General features: G+C 42.6%; 1 protein-coding gene across 2 annotated transcripts in view; it reads left to right on the top strand.

The window, feature by feature from the left end:
* The window catches only part of actr6 (actin related protein 6), a 48,399-nt gene that overhangs the window by 7,559 nt on the left and 15,873 nt on the right, over positions 1-24,967 (top strand). The window contains exons 3-8 of one of the 2 annotated variants that reach the window (XM_086010192.1): positions 1,709-1,777; positions 7,092-7,215; positions 7,328-7,463; positions 9,079-9,135; positions 14,048-14,146; positions 20,441-20,519. In XM_086010192.1, coding sequence (XP_085866318.1) covers positions 1,709-1,777; positions 7,092-7,215; positions 7,328-7,463; positions 9,079-9,135; positions 14,048-14,146; positions 20,441-20,519 — 564 coding nt within the window. The remainder of the gene's footprint in view (positions 1-1,708; positions 1,778-7,091; positions 7,216-7,327; positions 7,464-9,078; positions 9,136-14,047; positions 14,147-20,440; positions 20,520-24,967) is intronic. The other variant, XM_086010193.1, reaches the window with a different exon arrangement.

Genomic DNA, 24,967 nt, shown 5'->3' with positions numbered 1-24,967 from the left:
CCCTGCTGGAAAGTGCATGTGTTGACGTTGGGGAAGGATAGAATAAGGCTTGGCTCTGATGTCTTTGATGGCAGAATAGCCTGCTGAGACTAGGTTCACATGTGGAGAATGGCCATTTGGGCAAGATCATCAGGGCACTACTGATGCTGCTGGAATTGTAACCCAGCATTAGTCAGTTCAGTTGAGAGGAAAGGGGAGAAAATTGAATAAAATTGCTTTTAGGGAGGGGAAGAAAGCATATACAGGAAACTTTCGTTTAACCGGAAATGTCCAGAAAGCTCGCTCTACCGGCAAAATTCAGGAGCCGTTTCCTTTAAGTTTTTTTACTTCTCGTTGCTTTTTTTTTCCAGTCAGGCTCTGCAAGGTCTAGCTGAAGCTGTTGCTTAGCTACAGAGACGCTTTTAAGCTGCAGCCGACTGTTTTGAATCTGTTGCTAAGCAACAGAGTTTGTTGATTCACACAGAGCTCAAAAGCTCCGTATGTTTTAACATTAGCGCTGGTTTCTACGGCAGTTTTGATGGTACGGCACCAGCTCGGTCCCGTCAGTGCCGGATACCAAAAAGTTTCCTGTACTTTTATGTATCTGAATAGTTGAAAATGATTTTTCACAATGAGAAATGAAAATATATCCCTTCCCTTATGTTTTCATCCTCAATCTTGTGATTAGCTTTTAAAAGAGTAGTGTGATTTATTAATGTGCAAGATTCCACTTTCCAACTAGCTATAGGCAAGTTAGTTTCTGAAATTGTTGAGCTGAAAAATTCAACGCAACTATTGCCTCTCGGATTTGGATAAAGCCAAATTGTATGTGTGTGTCCATGTGTAAGTAATATTCATACTGTATCTCAGCAGTACACTAGAAAATGTTCTCCTAATCTCGGACTGCATCTTGAGAAAGCAATTCGAGTGATCTACCCGGAAATTCTACTTGTAGGTACACGTCTTTCATAAGTATTGGCAGCAATCTGGCATATTCTACTGGAAATGTTCCAAGACATTAAAGCATCAGTGTATTGAGTTTTTTTTACAACTATAGTGGTAAGACTGAACTACAAGTTTCACATAATTCTGTGTAATAGTTTTAAAATAATGGATGGAAAATCCTGATGGGTTGCAAAAGGGGAGGGGAGAAAACTGAATAAAAATATGTTTCATATATGTGCACATTAATAGCTAGCTTCAGCTCTACAACTGTTAATTCAGAACTTGCTGTAGTGTCAGCTGTGGCTCAGTGGGTAGCACCCTCACCTCTGAATCAGAAGGTTGTGGGTTCAAGTCCACTCCAGAGACCTGAGCACAAAATTCTAGGCTGACACTCCACTGCAGTACTGAGGGAGTGCTGCACTTTTGGAGGTGCCGTTAAACTGAGGCCCCGTCTGCTGTCGGGTGGACGTAAAAGATCCTTTGGCACTATTTCGAAAAAGAGCAGGGGAGTTCTCCCCGGTGTCCTGGCCAATATTTATCCCTCAATCAGCATCACCAAAAAGATTATCTGGTCATTATCACATTGCTGTTTGTGGGAGCTTGCTGTGCGCAAATTGGCTGCCACGTTTCCTACATTGCAACAGTGACTACACTTCAAAAAGTACTTCATTGGCTGTAAAGTGCTTTGGGATGTCTGGTGGATGTGAAAGGTGCTATATAAAATGCAAGTCTTTTTAGTTGTTAGATAACCTCGTTTACATTATCTAACATTTCTCACTTTCAGGGATACTTGGTAAACTGGGATGTTCAGAGGCAAGTATGGGATCATCTGTTTGGCAGAGAAATGTACAAGGTAAGTGCTGTATGATGATTTGCATGTTTCATTGGTTCTTACTTTGTGAACCTAACCTTTTGATTCTTGTGTTCCACTATCCTACAGGTAACACAGCAAACACCAATGAGTGCCCTAGAGGCACCTTGGGTCCTACTTTCCACATATAAAAGTCTCTTAGTAGGCTACCTTATTGAGTTCAGTTGTCCTATTTAATAAATAGTTGCTATTGTCAATTATTAGAATTTTCAACATATTCCTTCAGATCTGTGAGTACTATCCCTCAGATAACACCACAAATGGTCCTGCAACAACAACAATAACTTGCATTTATATAGCACCTTTAACGTAGGAAAACATCCCAAGCCGCTTCACAGATAAAAATTGACACCTGGCCAAAAAAAAGAGATATTGAAATGGGGGACAAAGCATGGTTTTAAGGAGGAGAGAGAGGTGGAGAGGCAACGAGGTTTAGGGAGGGAGTTCCAGAGTTTAGGGCCTATATGGCTGAAGGCACGGCTGCCACTGGCGGGGCAAAGAGAGTGGGGAATGCACAAGAGGCCAAAGTTAGAGGAACGCAGAGTTTTCGGAGGGTTGTAGGGCTGGAGGAGGTTAGAGAGAGAGGAAAGGGCGAGTCCATGGAGTGATTTGAACATGAGGATGAGAATTTTAAAATGCTGCAGAGAGATCGAGAACAATGAGGAGGGATGGTGCACCACAGTCACAGGATGTAATTTATGACTTTGATTAGGGCCGTTTCAGTACTTTGGCAGGGGTGGAACACTGATTGGAGAGGTTGAAACATGGAGTAGCAGGAAAAATAGGTATGGATTTGGGAGGCGATAACAGGTTCCAGGACTTGAGAGGAAAGAGGTTGGCGATGGGGTGGTAGTTTGCAAGGACAGAGGGGCCGTGTGGGTTTTTTGAGGAGTGGGGGACAGTGCCCGAGTAGGAAACCATTTACAATATCCGCTAGCATGGGGAGGAAGGGAAGTTGGGTGGTCGGCAGTTTAGTGGTAATAGGGTCGAGAGAGCAGAAGGTGGATCTCGTGGTCAAGATGAGCTTGGAGAGGATATGAGGGAAGATGGGAAACTAGAGAGAGGTGCCAGTTCAGGGTTGGGGCAGGGGGGATCCTTGGGGGAAGCTTGGCTTAGTGGACAAGGGGAAGGGCGGGATGTGGCAGAGTTGCATGTGTTGGCAACCAAATGTGGTGATACTTTTCTCTGAAGGCAGCACAATAACTTGCAGATTCCCTTTTCTAAGTTGTCAACATTTAGGCTCAGTGAAATAACTTTTTTTCTGAAGTACGGAAGTTTTAGGTTATTTGTTTTGCTTTCTGCAATAGGTGTTTTTAATTTACAGCATTCTTTTGCAGATTTGGGCTGAATGGCAGATGGAGTTACTGAGTAATATAAAAATAGCTGGAAAAACATATAATTAAATGCAGTAACCTGAACTTGTTAAAAAGCTGTATTTCCAGTAGACCCACTCTCAAAATGTGTTTAGTAGGCGTTAAATTGTTTTTGAAATTCTTTCCAGGTGTTTGCTTTGTTCAGTTTGTAGCACCATTGTCTCTGAGTCAGACGCCTGTGGGTTTCAGCTTCCCTTCAGGTTTTGACCACATTTCAGTGCAGTACTGAACGGATACAAAAGCAAAACACTGGATGCTGGAAATCTGAAATAAAAACATAAAATGCTGGAAATACTCAGCGGGTCAGGTCAGGCAGCATCTGTGAAGACAGAAACAGTTAATGTTTCAGGTCTGACAAGATATTCATCGTTCCTCGAACTACTGCTCTCGCCGCATCCTGAGATCCACGCTCAACGCCATGCGGCGCCACATGAACACACTCGACTTCTCTCTTCAGCAACACCGGCGCACTCTATCTCAAAGCTGTCCGGGTCCTCAGTTCCACTTCATCCTTCGACTCATCCGACGCTTCAACAAAAAACTTTTCTTCTTCCTTTCCGATGTCAAGGATCGCAAGCTTCATCAACTCTTGGACACCAACGCCCCTCCGGAACCTTCTTCCCCTTCACTTTCCTCTGACCCCCCTTCTCCCAATCTCACCCCCTGCCGTGTGTTCACTATCCCCTCTGACCTTCCACTCTCTGACCCTGAACGATCAGTCCTCAGCAAAGGCCTGAGCTTCATCCCCTTACGCCCCCACCTCAATGAATTTCGAGCTCGGCACGATGCTGAGCTCTTTTTCCGCCGCCTTCGTCTCCGTGCCCACTTCTTTGGCCAGGAGTCTTCCCCCCGCACAACTGACCCTTTCTCCCGCTTGCAGAATTCCCATTCTACCTGGACCCCTCCCCCTGGCCTCTTACCCTCTCTAGATCTTTTCCAACCTATTCTTTTGTCCGATCGCAGCCCTGCCTTCGATCTAGTTCCTTTTCTCTCCAGTTTTGAAGAAGGGTCAAACCCGAAACGTCAACTCAAATTTCTCTCCACGGATGTTGCCTGACCTGCTGAGTTTTTCCAGCATTTTATTTCTGACAAGTTTATTGATGTCTTCCTGTATTTTGGGACAGTCCTCTAGTAATTACATCCCCACCAATTTGGTGTCATCTGCAAATTTTGTAATTGTACTTCCAATTCCTGAGTCCAAATCATTTATGTAAATGGTGAACAACAGTGATCCCAGCACCGATCTTTGTGGAACACTACTTCCCATTAGCCAATCTGATTAACTACCTTTACCCCATACCTTTACCCCGGTAACCTGTCACTTTAATTCTCTGCTCCACTCCCACTCTGACCTCTCTGTCCTCGGCTTCTTGCACTGTTCCAACAAAGCTCAACATAAGCTCGAGGAACAGCACCTCATCTTTCGATTAGGCACTTTAAAGCCTTCTGGACTCGACATTGAGTTCAACAATTTCAGACCATAACCTCTGGTTTTTTTTACACATGGCAGCTGTTGATGATTCTGCCATTCCCATTTACACTTCATGTAGACTCATCTTTTGTTTCTTAACTTGTCCCATTACCATCTCCTTTTGCCTTGCACCATCATCCCTTTTGTTTTTTAATCTCTCCTGCCTTCCATCCTATCACAGGCCTTCCCTTTTGTTCTTTACTCCCTTTCCCTGCCCCTGCACTTGCTTAAAAATCTGTTACTTTTCCAACTTTTTCCAGCTCTGACGAAGGGTCATCGACCTGAAGCGTTAACACAGTTTCTCTCTCCACGATGCTGCCTGACCTGCTGAGTGTTTCCAGCATGCTGTTTCAGTGGTTCTACAGTATTTACATATCATTGCTACATTTTCAACAACAACAACTTGCATTTATATAGCGCCTATGCGATACCTTATCGAAGGCTTTTTGGAAAACCAAATATATTACGCCTACTGCATTACCCTTATCTACCCTTTCTGGTACTTTTTCAAAGAATTCAATAAGGTTGGTCAAGCATGACCTTCCCTTTTGGAATCAATGCTGACTACTCTTTACTATATTTTCAGTTTCTACATGTTTTTCTATTACATCTTTGAGTAAGGATTCCAATGGCCCTGAATTTCCGATCGGAGGCTTCCTACAGGCGGATGCCTCCGATCAAAAAAAAAAATCTACAAACTTAACTGCTGGTTCCGTAGATCCCATGGCTTGCGATCCTGGGACTCTCCTCTTCGAAATGCGCAGAGGCCCACGTATCTCGGGGCGCACGCGGTTCGCAAGCGCCCCGGGATCATGTGGGCCAGGCGAACCAATGAAAGGAGAGAATCCCCCTTCATACTTTTGACCGTTCTGTGCATACAGAACTGTCAAAAGTATGAATGGGGATCACATTTAAAAACGCACTAAAACATTAAATATGTTTTTTTTAAATATTACACATTTAAAATTAATTAAAATGCCATTTAATTAAATATTTTAAACAAAAATGTAATTTGGGGGGGAATTAAATGTTTTTACAAGGCTAAAAATAAACGTACCTTTTTGAATAGTATTTTTAATTTATAAATGAGTTATCAAATTTCATTTTTCTATTTTTTAAAACTCTTAAGCTGGTAAAAGCAGGCCTTACTCTCCACCCGCAGAGGCACTTTTCTTGGGCATGCAGATGATCTGTCAAGAGAATTCTTGACCGATCGCAAGTGCCGGTTTTCAGTGCATGCACTTCGCATGCCTGAAACCGGCACTTGCGCGGCCCCTACAGGGGCATACGCACCCGTATGGGTCGTGAAATCTGGCCCATTATCTTTCCTACCATCGACGTTAAGCTAATTCCCTGGAATTGTTCTTTCTCCCTTTTTACATCTAGGAATCACATTAGCTGTCTGCCAGTCCTCTGGCTGTATTCCCTTTTCTAAGGATTTTTTATATGTATAATAGTGCCTCTGCTATCTCTTCCCGAACTTCTTTTAATATGCGTGGATGCGTTCATCCGGACCAGGGGTTTTATCCTCTCTAAGTTTGATTAGTTTATCAATTATCTCCCCTCTTTCTATCTTGAATGTCTTTATATCCTTTTGATCTCTTCTTCTAATGTCATGTCCAGCATGTTAGTCTCCCTGGTAAATACCGAGGCAAAGTAATTATTTAATATTTCTGCCATTTCGTTGTCATTACCTGTGAGTAAGTGTCTGTAGAATACGCTTACTATTTCTTTATATATTCCTTGATAATTTAATTGCCTAGTTTCTAATTGTATTTTAGACTTCTTTCCTAACGTTTTAATATTCCCTTTTGTCCCTCCTTTGTTGTCTATGTACTTGGTGTATGCCTTTTTGTTTTGTTTCAATTTTGTCCTTATTTCTTTCTTCACAACCTCAAAATGTGTTGCATCCCGATATTCTTGAAGCACAGTCCAACTGTTCCTTATAATCTATGTAGGTATTTATTTACCTACACCACGAGAGTGACTACACCTCTAAAGAAATTTAATTGAAGATGTGAAAGGCGCTATATAAATGCAAGTTCTTTCATTCCCTATATTGTTGGAGTTTATGGGGTTGTGGTCATATGAACATTTCTGTCTTGTGCCAATAGTATGAATCCTAGCAGAATTTTCATTGTGTACACGTGAACACAACACAACTACAGTACTTTCATAATTGAGAACAAAATGTGCAAAATTCTTTTCCACAGCTTTGTCCATATGCAGGTTCCTAATTATTTTATTGTTCTCTTGTCAGCTACAGACCTGCAGAAATGACTGTATTAATGATTATTGTGGTGCAGTGACTTTCTCCCTCTTCCATGCTTGATTGTTACATTTCCAAAATGTCTAGATCACAGCTAATTTCAGAGCCTACTTCGCATGACATAAAGGAATAATTATGGAGCTTTGTCAAAATGTATCTAATTGTTTTAAAACTTCCATGTAGGTGGATTTTCCTGAAAGCAATATAATCATCACTGAACCGTATTTCAATTTTAACTCCATCCAAGAATCAATGAATGAAATCTTATTTGAAGAATACCAGTTTCAAGCAGTCTACAGGACAAATGGTGAGTGTTTATACTTAGTTGTTTGTTCTAACAGGAGCTACTAGTAATAGATTATTTGATATACTTTTAAAACTAGGAGTATGATTTGAATATTCTTAAATGTATTTTTCAGCTGGGACACTGAGCGCTCACAAGTATTTTCAAGAAAATAAATCTGAACTCTGCTGTCTCGTGGTGGATAGTGGCTACTCTTTCACACATGTTGTTCCTTATTGTAAAGGAAAAAAGATGAACGAAGGTATTTGCAGGTAAGTCAGAATAGTAAATATATATAATTTGTATTACTGAATATCATCTCCCTCAATTTTAGTCATGTCCATTTAAGCAAAATCAACAAGTCCATATTGATTGTAGTCAACTACGTGAAGCTTACAATACATTATAAGATATTCTTGCTCACTAATTAATTAATTAATTCATTTCATTTCTCGGGTAGTAAAAAATTCCAAAATGCACTGTAGATCAACTGGTAACTAGATCTTCCTAGGAGGGGGAAAGAGGAAGGCAAGTGGCTTCTCTGGTGTTGTGGTGACTTCAAGATGACATGTCTGTTGATGAGAGAGTGAAACTGAGGCCATCATTTGTGGCCGACTCTAATCCAACATTTGAGTCAGAGAATCAGAGCAATATTGGTGAGTGACCAGCCAGACTGGCTAATTGATGGAACTTGGTGGGTTGGGGGAGGCGGGAAGAAAGGGGAAGATTTAACATCAGAAATGTAGAAAGTTTTTCTATGTTTACTATTTCTAGTGAAACTAAATGCATTCTAAGAGAATGTTTACATTTTCACTAGAAGTACAACTTGGAGGCACTCTCGCTATATTTTTGAGGTCACTAACAATGGCCAGATGTATCACCTGTGGGCTGGGATTCTTTCCACACCTCCAGATCACCTGGTAAGCCATAGTCCTATCCGGTAGGATTTACCTAGCTGGACATGTAACTGGAAGCTTGTCAGTTCTGTACACTCATTGAAACTTTTAAAATTCTAACAGGACTAGACAGACTAGATGCAGGAAGGATATTCCCGATGGTGGGGGAGTCCAGAACCAGGGGTCACAGTCTAAACATAAGAAGTAGAAGTAGGAGCAGGAGTAGGCCATACGGCCCCTCGGGCCTGCTCCGCCATTCAATAGGATCATGGCTGATCCGAACCTAGACTCACGTCCACTTCCCTGCCCGCTCCCCATAACCCTTAATTCCCTTATCAGCTAGGAAACTGTCTCTCTCCGTTTTAAATTTATTTAATGTCGCAACTTCCACAGCTCTCCGAGGTAGCAAATTCCATAGATTTACTACCCTCTGGGTGAAGAAGTTTCTCCTCATCTCAGATAAGGGGTAAGCCATTTAGAACAGTGATGAGGAGGAATTTCTTCACCCAGAGAGTGGTGAACCTGTGGAATTCTCTATCACAGAAGGCAGTTGAGGCCTATTCATTAAATATATTCAAGAAGGAGTTAGATATATTTCTTAAGGCTAAAGGGATATGGGGAGAAAGTAGGGACAGGGTACTGAATTTGGATGATCAGACATGATCTCATTAAATGGGGGAGCAGGCTCGAGGGGCCGAATGGCCTACTCCTGCTCCTATCTTCTATGTTTCTATATGTACACTTTTAGTCAGTTAAAGTCTAGCATTATCCCTTTGAACACTTGAGGATCTTAGCCATTGTCAGACTGTATCTATATTATCTGGGTTTAAGTAAGTGGTCTGAGTACTTGCTAGGATAGATTGTACACTCCATATCTGGCAAATTGAAGTTCGAATCATGTGAATTTCAGTTACTGGGTTCTGGCACATGTTGGACATCTGGCTGACTAAGTGAAACACAAAATAATTGTATTGTATTCTGTTCTCCTTAGGATTAATGTTGGAGGGAAACTGCTTTCTAACCATCTCAAGGAAATAATATCCTACAGGTATGGCTTCCTCAGACTTTACTGGCTTTGGGAAGGGGAGATGGTGGGTGACGTATGGGGATTTCTCAGATTTTGTGCTGGGTGTTACATTTCAGTTGATAGTCGCCAGGAAGCTTTGGGTATTTTAAATTGTGTCAGCAAAGGATTGGTTTCTTACAAAGAAAGTCCAACAACTGATTCTATTAAAATAATGAACACAGTAATTGTTTCATTAACTAAACTATATTAAATGCATTATTCTCCAAAGCACTCTTAAATTTTGTGGAGTCTAGGTATTGTACCAATTTGCTAACCAAATTTATGTAAGTCTAGTATAGTTTTTTTAAAAGAATGCAAATGTTTTGAAGGGAAGAATGAGATAATGGTCAAATAAAAGACTAGAAACTATTTTAGGGTATTCATAGGATAATCGGCTAGGTTGTGAAAGGTTTATTGTGGCTTACTGAATAGAGGATTAACAGATAATTTTGTGTTGAAAGATTTGTACTAATTTAAAAGGGATAATAATAGGGATACAAATCAATCAAAATTACAGTGTTTTGGAATTCTATAAGTAGACTGATGTAAAACTTACCGCCTTTCCATATAAAGGATGGCGGGAAGCTTCAATGTTGCATCATCTCCATTTACAAACCGTCTCGCCTATAATGATCAGGAAACTTGATGCACTAATCCTACTCTTAAAATTTAGCATGGTTACTTAGTTTAATCACGCACAGTCCTCTTTAAATCAGAATTTGGTTTGAGTCTATAATTTAAATCATTGTTTGGGTTGAGTCTATAAAGGTGCTTTATTACATAGACTACAGCACAGAAACAGGCCATTTGACCCAACTGGTCTATGCCGACATTTATGCTCCACACAAGCCTCCTCCCACCCCTCTTCATCTAACCCTATCAGCATATATTCTATTCCTTTCTCCCTCATGTGCTTATCTAGCTTCCTCTTAAATTGCACAATAGGGCCATCAGATGGCTTGTCCCCATGAATCACTTAAATGCCTTCTGAAAGGTTTTTCCCATGCACTTTAGTCTCGGCAACTGAAATTTCTAGTTTCCACTTGGTTTCCGGCCAGATATCAGCGCAATCTGGGCGGAATTGACTGAAATAGCACAAAAGACTGTGGAATTTAAAACTTGTGAGTTAGGTCTATAACTAGTTACGCTCGAGTTTCCATGATCTTTTATGCTAGTTCAAAAGTCAATTTGCCCAAAGCAGTTCTCGCCTACAAAACTAGCCATGCTCCCAGGTCAGCATGGTGAGTTTCCACCGATTGCGTTCTTTCGGGGATACTCATTCTGTTGCGGCCAAAATTTCAGACCCATGAGCATCCGTGGTTACATTAATCCATCGTTGGTGACCTGCAGCTGCAGTGACCAACAGTCAGTTGAAGCCTCTTTTGGGTCTGTTTCTCATGCTGATGCTACAATTACTTTAAATTCAGAATAAATGAGTTCAAATTCAGTCAGTTGATCTGCCCTTGGCGCATAAGACCCGTGACCAGCAGTCAATTGAACCCACTGATTGGCCTGTTTCTTTAGTTGCAGCAATTACTTGAACGAATTTTCAGTTTAAATTAGTTTACTTCAGTCACCTTGAGACTCCATTGGGCATGTTCCCAATAATCAGTTACGATCGATAATGCTGCTTGATTGCGCTGATCCGTGGGACATTTTATGTTTGGGCTTATGCAAACGAGGTTGAGGGGTATAACTTCAACTCTGCAAAATTGACGTAATTTCCAGTGCATTTTCCTGATTTCACTCCGAGCGGAAACACCAGCCCCTATTGTCCAAAATAAGAGTTTAAACAAAATGTTTTTCCTCATTCTAATTTAATTTCCTTTTTTAAAAAGAGAAAATTGAATTTTGAAAACAAATTCCTCTTTGAGGGACACTGATAGGAAAGGAATGTAGGAGGGGAAGGGACGAGGAAACTGGTTGAGGTTGTGGGATCCACGTGGGTCAGGAGTACATGGACGGTTCAGGGTCGGGAGAGTGATAGTGGAGCAAGAGGGAGGGGAAGATACAGGAGTTATATTAAATGTATCTGGTTGGATGGTATCCCTTCAGAGATCTACAAGTATAGGGGCCACAAGCTTAAGAAGAAATTCCTTGCACTCTACAATAAAATCTGGGAACATGAAAGTGTACCACAAAATTTCAAAGATGCCAATATTTTGCACCTCTGGGCGCAAAGGTGGTCACTCATGCTGAAATAGTCACCATGGACTGGTCGCTGAACATTTGACATGATTTTCTCAGCACGTCAAATCCACAAAGTGTAGAGAAGAGCATCTGAACCTCTCTACATGCTGTTTGTTGACTTGACGACAAAGGCATTTGATTCTGTGAATCATGATGCACTATGGGAGAGTCTTCTAAAGTGGCTGGGTAGACCATGATGGCACCATGTCTGCTATGCCGGTTTGAATGAATTTGTGGCTGTGAGGTCGTGAGATTTTGATGCCAAGTGCCTGGCACAAAAGACAACTCCTGTATCTGCCTTATTGGGCTTCCAATTCTCCCATCAGCACACTTGCAACAACTGAGACTCATCCATCGACTTGATGGGAGACTCCATCACCATCATCATTTGCAAGAACATCACAAATAAACTGTACACCTTTGTGCTACAGCATTTTCAGCTGTTTATCTGCTGGATTAAAATAGCTGAAAATTATTCAAATTCATTTGTTTTTTCTGAAAATGTTTCATTAGGTCCCTTTTAAAACTTACAACCGAAGTAAAAGCTGATGATAACTAAGCTGACTTGAGAGGGAGGCTCTCTTGGCTTATACAATGTGCCATTCATCACCAATGGCTAATAGTGCGAGGGGCAACCTGCGTCCAGGCTTCCACTAGTTCATCTCTAAAGCTAGCTGCTAGGAAGTGGTGTATAAAGTGGCACCCTTTCACTTCAAAGCAGAATAATACATTATACATCACATGACACCATATTGCTGTCTTTATAGGAGATGCATGTAGTTTGTAAGTTACATTTTTTAACGTGCTCATCATATTTAAAGTAAGAGAAAGGAAGCCAGTCATGCCCTGGTGGTTTTTCTGGTTTTGGAGAGGAGCCAGGGATTTGCAAGCCTTTGCATGTCTGCAAAAGAATAGTTTCCCTCCAGTAGACCTCAAGGTATAAATAGCCACTAATCGAGCAGAGGATGGGTTTGTTTAAAGGATTTACACCATGTCACCTTGAAGGGACCAGGAGATCTCACAACTGTACTGTAGCAGTGAAATAATACATTGTGTGTTACATGGTATAACATTTCTCCCCTTATAAAAGAAGCAACACAATAAGAGAGGATCAAATAAATAAAATGTGTCTTGCATAAAATCCTGCAATGACTTTCCTGTCATGATTATACTTTAGTCCTGAATCATTCAAGGTAGGCAGCATTGTCACACACTTGCGCAAACCACCCAGCTCTGTCTCTAAAACCGGTGATACGAAGCTGTTGCCCATAGACTTGGAGCTGCTAAATGGAGCCTACGGTTCAATGCTGCCTTCTCCCTCCCTGCTGCTTCCCCTCACACCTTCCCCTGCCCTGATCGCACCCTGTGCTTCAACCCAACCTTCAAGTCTCTGTATAAAAGTGCTTTAAAAAACTTTAATAGTAAGCTAGTTGATCTCCTGTGACATTATATGTGGTGGCCAGGTGACTGGGGGTGCGGTGTTAGATTGACTAGAGCATACAGATGCAATTCAGTCCCTGTTTTAAAGTTATTCTGTGCTTTTTATACAATACTTTGGCAAAACATATGGCAATTTGGGAAGCAGAGTTTGTTGCAGCAGAGACATTTCTCTGTTGTGCAGGCAGAGAAGCAGCAAATGACAAAACTGAGGTCCTTTAGCACTACCACTGGCAGGAGGGTGTAATTGCAGTGTGACAAGTGTACATTGTTCCAATTATAACCATAGAAATTGGGAAAATGGGATTTTGCTGCACTTGAGGATAGCCGTACACACTGGTGTCATTGAGAGGATGGCTGTGGGATTTGACAGAACTGGAGTGAGGGTCCTGGAGATTGACCGCGTGAGGGGCCCCTTAACCTGGCATCGCTGAGGAGGAGGAACCTGAAAGTAAATGAGTTTTTAAAAAAAAAAAGCACAGGCAGTGTAAATTTTATCTGAATAAAGATTTTGAAATTTGTCCTCTAGCTTTATTGTAAAATAACTCTGGAAAAACTTGACCAGAAGCTGCAAGTTTACATTGCACACGCTTGGACAGCACAATCCTAATTCAGCTCAATGTCACCAGCCTGGGCAAAAATATTGTTTTTGGGAGAGGCTGAGGACTTCAAGTAGAAACTTTAATGAATGCATTAGAATACACAACAACAGATCAGTGGTGAAATTTAACCATGTTATTGTGAAATCTGTAATTAGAAAATGTTTTTGTTTAAACCCTTATCAGTTAGAAATTTAAGTTTAAAAAAATATATATATATATATATATTCAGAATGCAATTTGAGTGATTTGTAGGAACCCAGATCAGATTGTGTAGTTCGAGTGCTGAGTATACAAGTAAAACAAATTATAAATGTGGACTGAGGAATTCATAATAGGAAAAAGTTGACATTAAGGTGGGAGAAAAACATGACGATAGGATATCAGGCTGTGCAGACGGGAAGATTATTAATAGATATATAATAAAAGCCCATAAATATATCTTAATATGAATTCTGTTTCTACTATCTGACAATTATCATCAAATGTCCACCCATCTGATGATGGGTACTGCAGTAATTTAGCACACTATCAAACATTTTATCAGTATATAAATTTGGAATATAATTCAATCCTAAAAGTGTTGGTAACTAGTATTTCTGATTCTTAAATTGTCCGTTTATTCACATTTGCATTTGATTCAAACTGGGTAAATCTGTGTCTCTTAGACAGTTGCATGTGATGGATGAGACGCATGTCATTAATCAAGTGAAGGAGGATGTATGTTACGTGTCTCAAGACTTCTACAAAGATATGGAAATAGCACAGTAAGTAACTGCACTAGCTTTCTAACTGAGAGTCAAGTCAAAATGCCAGTCTGTTCTAACATTCACAGACCCAGCTTCCTTTAATCTTCATAATTGGGCTTCCCATTGAGATGGGTTTTGCTCCTTTGCGAGATGGAGAGGAAAAGCTAGCAAGAGACTCGCTTCATGTTTCTCATGCACACCTCCTGATGAGGCCATTTAAAAAGTGGCATTGATATTATCTGTGGGATGTCTGTTCGCTGGACCACTGCATCCTTCCAATTGAGAAGGATAATGGGGATGTTAGAAAGATAGACCTGAAGAGAAGAGTGTGGATGTGGAAGGGGAAATGAAATACCTAAAATAACTTTTGAAAATGATAGGATATTAAAAGGTATTCAAATATACATATTAGTGATATGATCCTTGTTCTTCTCTACCTGAGGGAAGCTTTGTTTATCTTGTATACTGTCTGGGAGGCCTCAGCTTGCAGTTTACAGGGTAGATTTTCCAGCTGCCGATATAGTTTGCACTGGCTCAGAACAGGCGAGTGGGCCTGTGAAATTGAGTGGAGATCCTTGTCAGTGGTATTTCTTATTCTTAGATTAACACTTGATTATTCACATTTGTATTAGATTCAAAACTGGATACTCCCCTCAGTTTTGAGTTTTATTGAGGGGGAAGGAAAGCAGTCTACCTGAGTGTCTGAGAACAACTACCTTCACAGGCTGCATTTTACCAGGGGCGCTGCGAGAGAGTTGTGTTTGCTGGACAATTTTCACCATGGGAAGGTGATGCTGTTGGCAGTTATGGTCACCACTGTCCTGAACGTTTATACTTAAGGCGTGTTGCAAGCTACCACAGGATGCATAAGTGAAAATCTGCAGTAGGCAGAAGCATCAATCAGCCCACTGATGCATTGTTAACCAAGGCAAGCGCACTTCATCAGTGTCCCCATGGAAAACTAGCAACAGAATGAGAGGGTACTGCAATTTTGCCACATCGCAGGATTCCTCTATCAATCTGAAACACACATTCATAGAGTTAAATGCCAGTTTTCCCAAGAGGCAGTCATACATTCTTTCATTTTAAGACAAATTTCTGAAGGAGAAACCTGACTGAGAGGACGGACTGGTTCATGACACTGTTGCAAAAGCTGTGAGCATTAGCTAAGTGAAGATGCAATGAGGCACATGAAGCCACCAGGGTAACTTTTGGAACATACTACACGTATGTTGATGCAGTGTTAAATGTACCTTTGTTACTGTGGGCTGCACTCAAGATATCCCTGAAGTTGCCATACACTCCGTGATGTAAAGTGGTCAAGCATAACTGCACACAAGTAACTAGTGCATTCCATCACAGTTGCTGCAAGACCATGCAGGGTGTTTTGCACATTCTTAATTGATTACATATTGATCAGGTAGCAGCCTTTTAAATGTAAGCCCATGAGGTCTGAATCCCAGGGCTCTGTAGCTGAGGAAGAATGTGAGCTGACCATCCTGCTCCTCAACTGTCACCGCCATATGCTCTTAATCACTTGTGCACTGTGATTCACCTGATACATCCTCCTCGAACTGACTGTCTAAATCCACCTGCACTGGATGTACTTGTACTGGTGCTTGATGAGTGGAGTGAGTGTTGCTGGACACTCTAACTCATTCCATTTGTGTAGCAGGTAAAGTTGGCTGTTGGGTTGCTTTCAGAACTGGAAGAGGAACATTTGTTAGAATGTTGGCCACAAAACACCTCTTCAAACATGGCTATGTACTGAATGTCGTGATGTGCTGGAGTATATGTGTATGAATATGAAGCGGGGAAAAAAATACCAGGAAAACCAAAAAGCTTAGGCTTAAGTTTCAGGGCCCTCCTCATTCTATGCAGATTTGTTCCCTCCTGTTGCCCTGCTTTGTCTGGCAAGCAGAGTAGTGTTGAGATGGTGGAAATTTGAAGAGCACATACTGTGCCTCCCAGCACGTGTGATTAAATGAGCATGCATTATGCAGCTTGCTTTAGGGGCTATTATGCAACTTGCTTTAGGGGCTTTTACAGATGCTAGTTTGACAATTCCAGTTTTAAGTCATAGTTAGAAACTTTGCGCTGCTGCAGTATGGGGCATGTACGTTAAACCATTGAAAGAACTGTATGATTGAGCGCTTTGCATATGGCCACTGTCGAGCTTTGACTGGTTGAGAGGAAACACTTTGTGGCATCCATACTTGAATAGTATTTACAGCACAGGGACAGGCCATTCGGCCCAACAGGTCTATGCCACTGTTTATGCTGTTTATGTCCCACACGAACTCCTTTCCATTTTACTTCATCTCACCCCATCAACATATCAAAGTGTTGGACATAGCATTCGCTCTTTGTTTTTCCCCACACAGTCTGCACCCCTCTTGTGGGAAGGTAACCCCTGGTGGGTGGCCCTCCAGGCTGAAAGCTTGTACTGGATATATAATTTGGCCAGTTTTAGAAGATCCAGTGGGGATGGTGGTTCCTAATACAGATGGTTGCAAGGCTCGCAGTTTATTAGGCCAGCTGCCTGAGCATCAAGGCTGAAGAATTTACCCTTACTATTCAGTTTCCCTTGTTATTTCTTGCCCTTTTTGACTTCTTTATCGTTACTCCTTTCTGCATTTTTCCATTTCTGCTCATTTTGAATGCTGGCATTCAAACAGCTCTGCGTTAAAATGATAACACTTGAGTGATTTACAAAATACCATCAGTCTCTAGCAAGATGCTAGGCTTTGCCAGTCATGTGTGTACATCTAAAGGGATTATTGTCTCATCCCCTGCCACATATTGTGTCTTGTTATGCTGAGTTAGTGGGTTGGTTGATTTTCTTTTTGCTCATCCATAATGCAGACTGCACAACAATGTGAATTTGAAAGCTACCTGGGGACTCTATCCAGTTCTTTATTTTGACATCTGTCTTTTTGTAGCTCTGCTCCCCTGAGTACTCCTTTCCTCCTGCTCCACTCTTTCTCCCCTCTGAGGCTCTTAACTTGGCCTCAACTGGCAGCCCATATTGCAGACTCATCATATGAGGTGAAGTGGGCACAAACGCATGTCTAATCACAACGCAGAACAGCTTCACACTGCCATTACAGAACTGTGAGTGCGCAACTACAGGTATTTATGACAACTAGAATAAATGCACTATAAGACGTGGTTTGTTGGATCTATTTTTTTAAAATTGTAGTTACTCTGACTGAAACTTTGATGCATTACCAAATTACCAAAGTTTTGTGTGAACGGATCTTTAATTTAAAGGAAAGGCACGGTGGCATAGTGGTTAGCACTGTTGCCTCACAGCGCCAGGGACCCGGGTTCAAATCTGGCCTCGGGCGACTGTCTGTGTGGAGTTTGCACATTCTCCCTGTGTCTGCGTGGGTTTCCTCCGGGTGCTCCGGTTTCCTCCCACAGTCCAAAGATGTGCAGGTTAGGTTGATTTGGCTATGATAAATTGACCCTTAGTGTTAGGGGATTAAATACGTGGGGTTACGGGGATAGGGTGGGATATGTGTCGGTGCAGGCTCGATGGGCCGAAATGGCCTCTTATCTGCACTGTAGATTCTGTGATTCTGTGAAACAGCTGTATTTATATAGTGCCTTTTACAATGTCACAGAGTGCTTCACAGCCAATGAAGTATTTTTGAAGTGTAGTCACTTATAATGTAGGGCAATGTGGCAGCCAATTAGTGCACAGCAAGCTCCCGCAAACAGCAATGAGATAATGACCAGATAATCTGCTTTAATGTTGGTGGAGGAATAAATATTAGGCAGTACACTGGGAGAACGCCCTTGCTTTTCTTCGAATAGTGCCATGGGATCTTTTACATCCACCTGAGAGGGCAGACGGGTCCTCAGTTTAATGTCGCATCCAAAAGAGGGAACCTCCAACAGGGCAACATTCCCTCAGCACTGCACTGAAGTGTCAGCATAGATTATGTGCTATTGTCTTTGATAGGGTTCCCAACCCTCCTGGACAGACTGGGAGTTTCCCGGAATCGGGAGTACCTCCCCCAAGTGCTGCATCCAGCAGCCTAGGCGATCAGTGATTTAAATTTCCCACCGCAGTGCGCCCCCTCTGACCCCACCCCACCCCCTGCTCCATGATATTCTTGAACTGAGGGCTATTAGACACTGGGTCCTTCAACACGTGTGGTTATTGAGGTAGAGACTAAAACTTCATTTCAAAGGGAATGGGATATTCCAACCAACAAAAGTCTAACCATCTCCCCTTGACATTCAACAGCATTATCATCATCTAATCCCCCACCATCAACATCCTGGGGTCACCATTGAACAGAAACTCAACTGGACCAGCTACATAAATACTATGGCTACAAAAGCAGGTTAGAGGCTGGGTATTCTGCGGTGAGTGAGACACCCCCTGACTCCCCAAAGCCTTTCCACCATCCACAAGGCACAAGTCAGGAGTGTGATGACATATTCTCCACTTGCCTGGATGAGTGCAGCTCCAACAACACTCAAGAAGCTCGACACCATCCAGGACAAAACAGCCCGCTTGATTGGCACCCCATCCACCACCTTAAACATTCACTCCCTCCACCACCGGCGTACCGTGGCTGCAGTGTGTACCATCTACAAGATGCACTGCAGCAACTCGCCAGGGCTTCTTCGACAGCACCTCCCAAACCCACGACCTCTACCACCTAGAAGGAAAAGGGCAGCATGCATATGGGAACACCACCACCTCCAAGTTCCCCTCCAAGTCACACACCATCCTGACTTGGAAATATATCGCCGTTCCTTCATCGCTGGGTCAAAATCCTGGACCTCCCTAACAGCTCTGTGGGAGTACCTTCACCACACGGACTGCAGCAATTCAAGCAGGGCAGCTCACCACCACCTTCTCTAGGGCAATTGGGGATGGGCAATAAATACTGGCCTTGCCAGTGACGCCCACATCCCATGAATGAATTAAAAAAATATATTTGAAAAGGAGGAATATAAAAAGATCTTCGGTGGAGGGGATAGGGTTACAGGAGAGAGCGCCAGCATCAGGGGCCGAATGGCTTTCCTGTGCTCTAATTTTTATAATTCTGTGAAAACTTTCCTTTTATTGAGTCTGAGCCCAGGGAGTGGTTTAGTAATGTTGGTGCTGAGCTGAGTTTAGGATGATGTGCCCTGTGAGAAGTTTCCCAAACACAGCCCATTGCCTTTTGTACGATCTCTTGGTTTGGTTCACGGTCTGTGCTGCCCAGTTTTGACGTGTGAAGTCCAAGTACAGATCAGCTCTGACTGAGGTTCCCAGTTCAGAGTTGTCACCTTCACATGGAACCAGAGTCCAAACTAGTGCAAGGAGATAGGAAAAGAGATCGAGCCAGTTAAAAGTGGCATAGACTGGGTAGCCGACCCCTCCTTGTGCAGTGCAGGGGGATTCTGGCTATGGTTTCAGGGCGAATATCAGCGGGTTATAGGATTGCTACTGGTTACAGGTAGGTTATCGGGGCATTGCACCTATTACTACCAGATACAAATAGACAATCTGAGCTATTGTATTGCTGTTGGTTATGAGGGAAATCTGAGTGTTACAATGTTATTATTAGTTATCAGTGCAATTTCAGTGAGTTGCCATTAGTTACTGGTGGAATCAAAGTTTCTCCCACCCCTCTTCCCCTGCTCATGAGTGGCCTCCTGGTTCTTGGAACTTCACGCACAACAGCTGCTGGTGCAAAACCACAAGCAAAAATACTCAACTACTGGGGACTACAGTAAATGCAATAACATCTGTAGATGTCACGTGGTCGCAATGTCACGTGATCAAACCTCCAGGAATGCCTCCAACCAGAGTTGGAACTCCAGTCTCTGAAGTGGGGTTTGAATCCATGACCTTCTGACTCAGAGGTGAGCGTGCTACCACTGACACCTACTAGCAAGGAGGATGTACTTTTAAAGTACTTCTCCCTCCCTATACAATTTAAAAGCTTATCTTCACTATTAGAGGTCACAAGTTGCACCAAGAAAGATGACTGTACACATTGAGACAGTGAGAGGCATTTATTCATAGAGCCACTGGGCAGACGTTGGGCAGGGGGTGCGGTGGGGCTCCAGCAGGCAAGTGATAAAGTTTGCAAGCGTTGGATAGTCTGTAGACAGTTTTCCAGCTTGCTTTGTCATGCAGATGATCCTGGATGAGGAAGTGCTGGCCTGGTGATATTGGTACCCAAATGAGGCGTTATGAATGCATTTATTATGTCATTCATCAAGCCAGATGAGAATATTTTAGATACACTCCTTATTAGATCCATCAAAACAATAATTGATTTTTAAAATTTTATCTAGGCTGAAAGGCGAAGCGAACACAATAATGAGAGATTACGTGCTTCCTGACTTCAGTACCATTAAGAAGGGCTTCTGTAAGGTAAATCATCTAGAAATTTTACTCTTTAATTGTTAATTCACCCAGACACTGAACATTAGCATTTAATCTGGAAACTTGTTTTCATCACAACATAGTTCCATTGTTCATATGAATTGTGTACTAACTGTGCCATTGATCATCCAGTATTACTGCAGGTATGCTATCAAATGTAGTATTTCTTTGAAGGTTATCATGCAAAGCAATAGGCACTTCAATATTTAGATTGGGGTCCTGGGACAGCAGTGCTCAAGCATACAAAGTACAGCCTCCATGTGCCTCTCTCCACTGTACCTTATTCCTGAACCATTTCAAATCGAGGCCTGAGAGGTCAGTTTTGTCACGTGGATCTAGACTGTGTACAGCTGTGATTTTTGCAACTGCCCCTGCATGAATGAGATCATGATATTGCTATGTTGCAGCAGCCGTTTGTTAGTATAAGCATTAAAGGCTGAACTCTTTATTCAACCTCCCCACATTTCTTCTGATTACTTCAACTTGATATTACAAACTTGATTTGGAAAGTCAATTTTGTGTCCTATGAATTGCAGGGCATGAGTATTGACACAAAATAGCACCATGACACAGGCACATTGACATACAGAACCAGCTTTATGTTTAGCAAGCCACACTGCAGACTATGAGAACTTGCGTGTACATCTCATAGAGTCATAGAGTTTTACAGCACAGAAAGAGGCCCTTCGGCCCATCGTGTCTGCGCCGCCCATCCATCCCTGTCCAGTCTAATCCCATTTTCCAGCATTTGGTCCATAGCCTTGTATGCAATGGCATTTCAAGTGCTCATCCAAATGCTTCTTGAATGTTGTGAGGGTTCCTGCCTCTACCACCCTTTCAGGCATTGAGTTCCACATTCCAACCACCCTCTGGGTGAAAAAGTTCCTCCTCAAATCCCCTCTAAATCTCCTGCCCCTTACCCTGAATCTATGCCCCCTTGTTATTGACCCCCCTACTAAGGGGAAAAGTTCCTCTTTGTCTACCCTATCTATGCCCCTCATCATTTTGTACACCTCAATCAGGTCCCCCCTCAGCCTTCTTTGCTCCAAGGAAAACAACCCCAGCCTGTCCAGCCTCTCTTCATAGCTGAGGCGCTCCATCCCAGGTAACATCCTGGTGAATCTTCTCTGCACCCTCTCCAAAGCAATCACATCCTTCCTATAGTGAGGCGACCAGAACTGCACACAGTACTCCAGCTGTGGCCTCACCAGCGTTTTGTACAGTTCCATCATAACCTCCCTGCTCTTCTATTCTATGCCTCGGCTAATGAAGGCAAGTATCCCATATGCCTTTTTAACCACCTTATCTACCTGTTCCGCTGCCTTCAGGGATCTATGTACATGTACACCAAGGTCCCTCTGACCCTCTGTACTTCCTAGGGTCCTACCACTCATTGTGTATTCCCTTGCCTTATTTGTCCGTCCAAAATGCATCACCTCGCACTTTTCAGGGTTAAATTCCATTTGCCACTTTTCCGCCCATCTGACCAACCCGTTTATATCGTCCTGTAGCCTGAGGCTTTCCTCCTCACAATTTACCACCCCACCAATTTTCGTGTCATCTGCGAACTTACTGATCATACCTTTTACATTCTCATCCAAATCATTTATGTAGATCACAAACAACAAGGGACCCAGCACCGATCCCTGAGGTACCCCACTGGACACAGGCTTCCAGTCACAAAAGCAACCTTCGACCATCACCCTCTGCCTCCTGCCACTCAGCCAGTTTAGGATCCAACGCGCCAAGGCACCCTGGATCCCATGGGCTCTTACCTTCTTGACCAGTCTCCTATGCGGGACTTTGTCAAAAGCTTTACTGAAGTCCATGTAAACCACATCCACAGCATTTCCCTCATCCACCCCCTCGAAAAATTCAATCAGATTTGTCAGACATGATTTACCCTTGACAAAGCCATGCTGACTATCCCCGATTAATCCTTGCCTCTCCAAGTGGAGACTAATTTTGTCCCTCAGAATTTTTTCCAATAATTTCCCTACCACAGATGTTAGGCTCACTGGCCTGTAATTCCCTGGTTTATCCCTGCTACCCTTCTTGAATAATGGTACTACGTTAGCTGTTCTCCAGTCCTCTGGTACATCCCCTGTGGCCAGAGAGGTTCTGAAAATTTGTGTCAGAGCCCCTGCAATCTCCTCCTTTGCCTCCCACAGCAGCCTGGGATACATCTCGTCTGGGCCTGGGGATTTATCCACTTTTTGGCCTGCTAAAACCGCTAGCACCTCCTCCCTCTCGATGCTAATATGTTCAAGTATGTCACAGCCCCCTTGCCCGATTTCTATGTCTGCATCGTCTTTCTCCATAGTGAACACAGATGCAAAAAATTCATTTAAAACCCCGCCTACATCATCTGGCTCTACACACAGATTGCCACTTTGGTCCCTAATGGGCCCTACCCTTTCCCTGGTTATCCTCTTGCCCTTAATATACTTATAAAACATCTTAGGATTTTCCTTTATTTTGCTCGCCAGTGTTATTTCATGGCCCCTCCTCGCCCTCCTAATTTCTTTTTTAAGTATGCCCCTGCATTTTTTATACTCCTCTAGGGCTTCTTCCGTCTTTAGTCTTTTGTAACTGCCAAAAGCCCCCCTTTTATTTCTAATGCATTTTTGTATATCCCTTGTCATCCAAGGTTCCCTTTGCTTGTTGGTCCCACCCTTGACCTTTACAGGAACATGTTGGCGTTGTACTCTCTCTATTTCCCTTCTGAAAGTCTCCCACTGTTTTGATGCGGATTTTCCTATAAGTAGCTGCTCCCAGTCCAATTTGGCCAGATCCTGCCTTATCATATTAAAATCGGCCTTCCCCCAATTTAGAACATCTGAGTACTGTTGGGTCTCCAGAGATCAGGTCCTTTTTATATCTGAGTGGTGTACGTCTGTCATTGATGGCATTCTCTCAAGGTAAAAATGCCTTGTGATGCCTAGTTCTTGTACTTGGCATAATGACATCCTGACTAGTGAGTGTTAAATTGCAGAGGTTTGTTCAGAGATCCACAATGTGTTCTCTATGTTCCCCCGTGTATGATCTGCACCTGTGAAATTTGGAGTCTGGTCTGCACTGGGACCTGTAGCTATTCTTTTAAAAAAAAAAGATCTTTTTTTTTCTTTGTGTTCAGGGATGATAGTGCTGAGGATGTGAAACTCTTCCCATTTCAGGCCCACAGTGTCAGCATGAAACAGTCCGTGTCATGTGTAGCACAGCCAGTTGCAAAGTAAAGTTCCCAGCACTCTGTCCCAACAGTGTACCTCAGCCCCAATCACAGAATAGTATCTCTTACTGCACCAGTGTGACATTTTTTCAATTTCCCACATCAGCTCTCCTGTGGCCTCTGAGATTGCTAATTAGGGATAGTTTTGGCTGTGCACATATGCCCAATATGATCTGTTCATACTCATTTTGTACACGACCCTTCCAGTCAGCAGCTAAAGGAGACTTTCATCCCTTGATTTGAATTCAAGTTGCCATGGTGACAGGCCAGTGTGTAACCTACTGTGCCACCCAGTTCCCTGCTGTTTTAAATTGCTTCTGGACCAGACCACATTAGCTTTAGAGCTGCCCATCTGCACTGCAATACATGATGGCGTTGGCTTGGAGTCTCAAATATAAAATTGTGATACAAGGATCAATGTTTGACTTGAATGGACAGGCTTCCAAAGTGGTTTGCAATGTCCTCCAGTTCACCTATTTGAATTCTTCTATTTGTTATGGGAAACTGTTGAGGTAGGCATTGTAACTTGATCATTTTGGGGCTTGTAAATGCATACCATTCCCGTGGTTACATAACAGAGACTAGAACAGTGTTCACTGGTTTTGGGGAAGGAGGAAGTCTGTTTGTTTGATGTAAGATTATCTTTTATGATTATGCTCTGGGCAACTTCTCCAGGATGCAGTGCAGACTAGTAATCAAATACAAAGCCACTGCAATTTGCCCATCATCAATCAGGATATCATTATGTTAAGTACTGGCTTTCCTTCAAGCCATTGCTTACAAATCCACCCATAGCTGCACTTTCCTATTTTTGGTTGATTTGAGAAATAGACCATCTGCTCTGATTACCATTACTATGACAACTGTAGATGGGTATTTCTGCTGCCTGGAGTTGAGGAGGGTGCTTTTGTATATTTTTTAAAGGTTTGAAATTCACGGTAAACAGCCAAGCAAGGATATAGTTCACTCTTGATCTAGAAAATTCCAAATAATTAAAATATTTTTACTATTTCAGGGCAATACCTCCTCAATATTCCTTCTCAATGAATTCCCTGTTCTCCCTGTAACACACACTTAACCTGTCCCCTTGCCTCTGCTACTTGAGTCAGCTGCTGGTAAATGTGTGTGCATAACTTAGGAATGGGACTCCTTTCATTTTTATTTTTCCCCTCTTGTGGAGCAACGCCTAGTTTCCCCTCAGCATTAA

The sequence above is a fragment of the Somniosus microcephalus genome, chromosome 17, assembly GCF_052327205.1.
Source record: "Somniosus microcephalus isolate GS21.2 chromosome 17, FLI_Smic_1.0, whole genome shotgun sequence".
Lineage (NCBI taxonomy): Eukaryota > Metazoa > Chordata > Chondrichthyes > Squaliformes > Somniosidae > Somniosus > Somniosus microcephalus.
The sequence above is the reverse complement of the archived record's forward strand: the minus strand, read 5'-3'. Positions and strand labels throughout refer to the sequence as shown.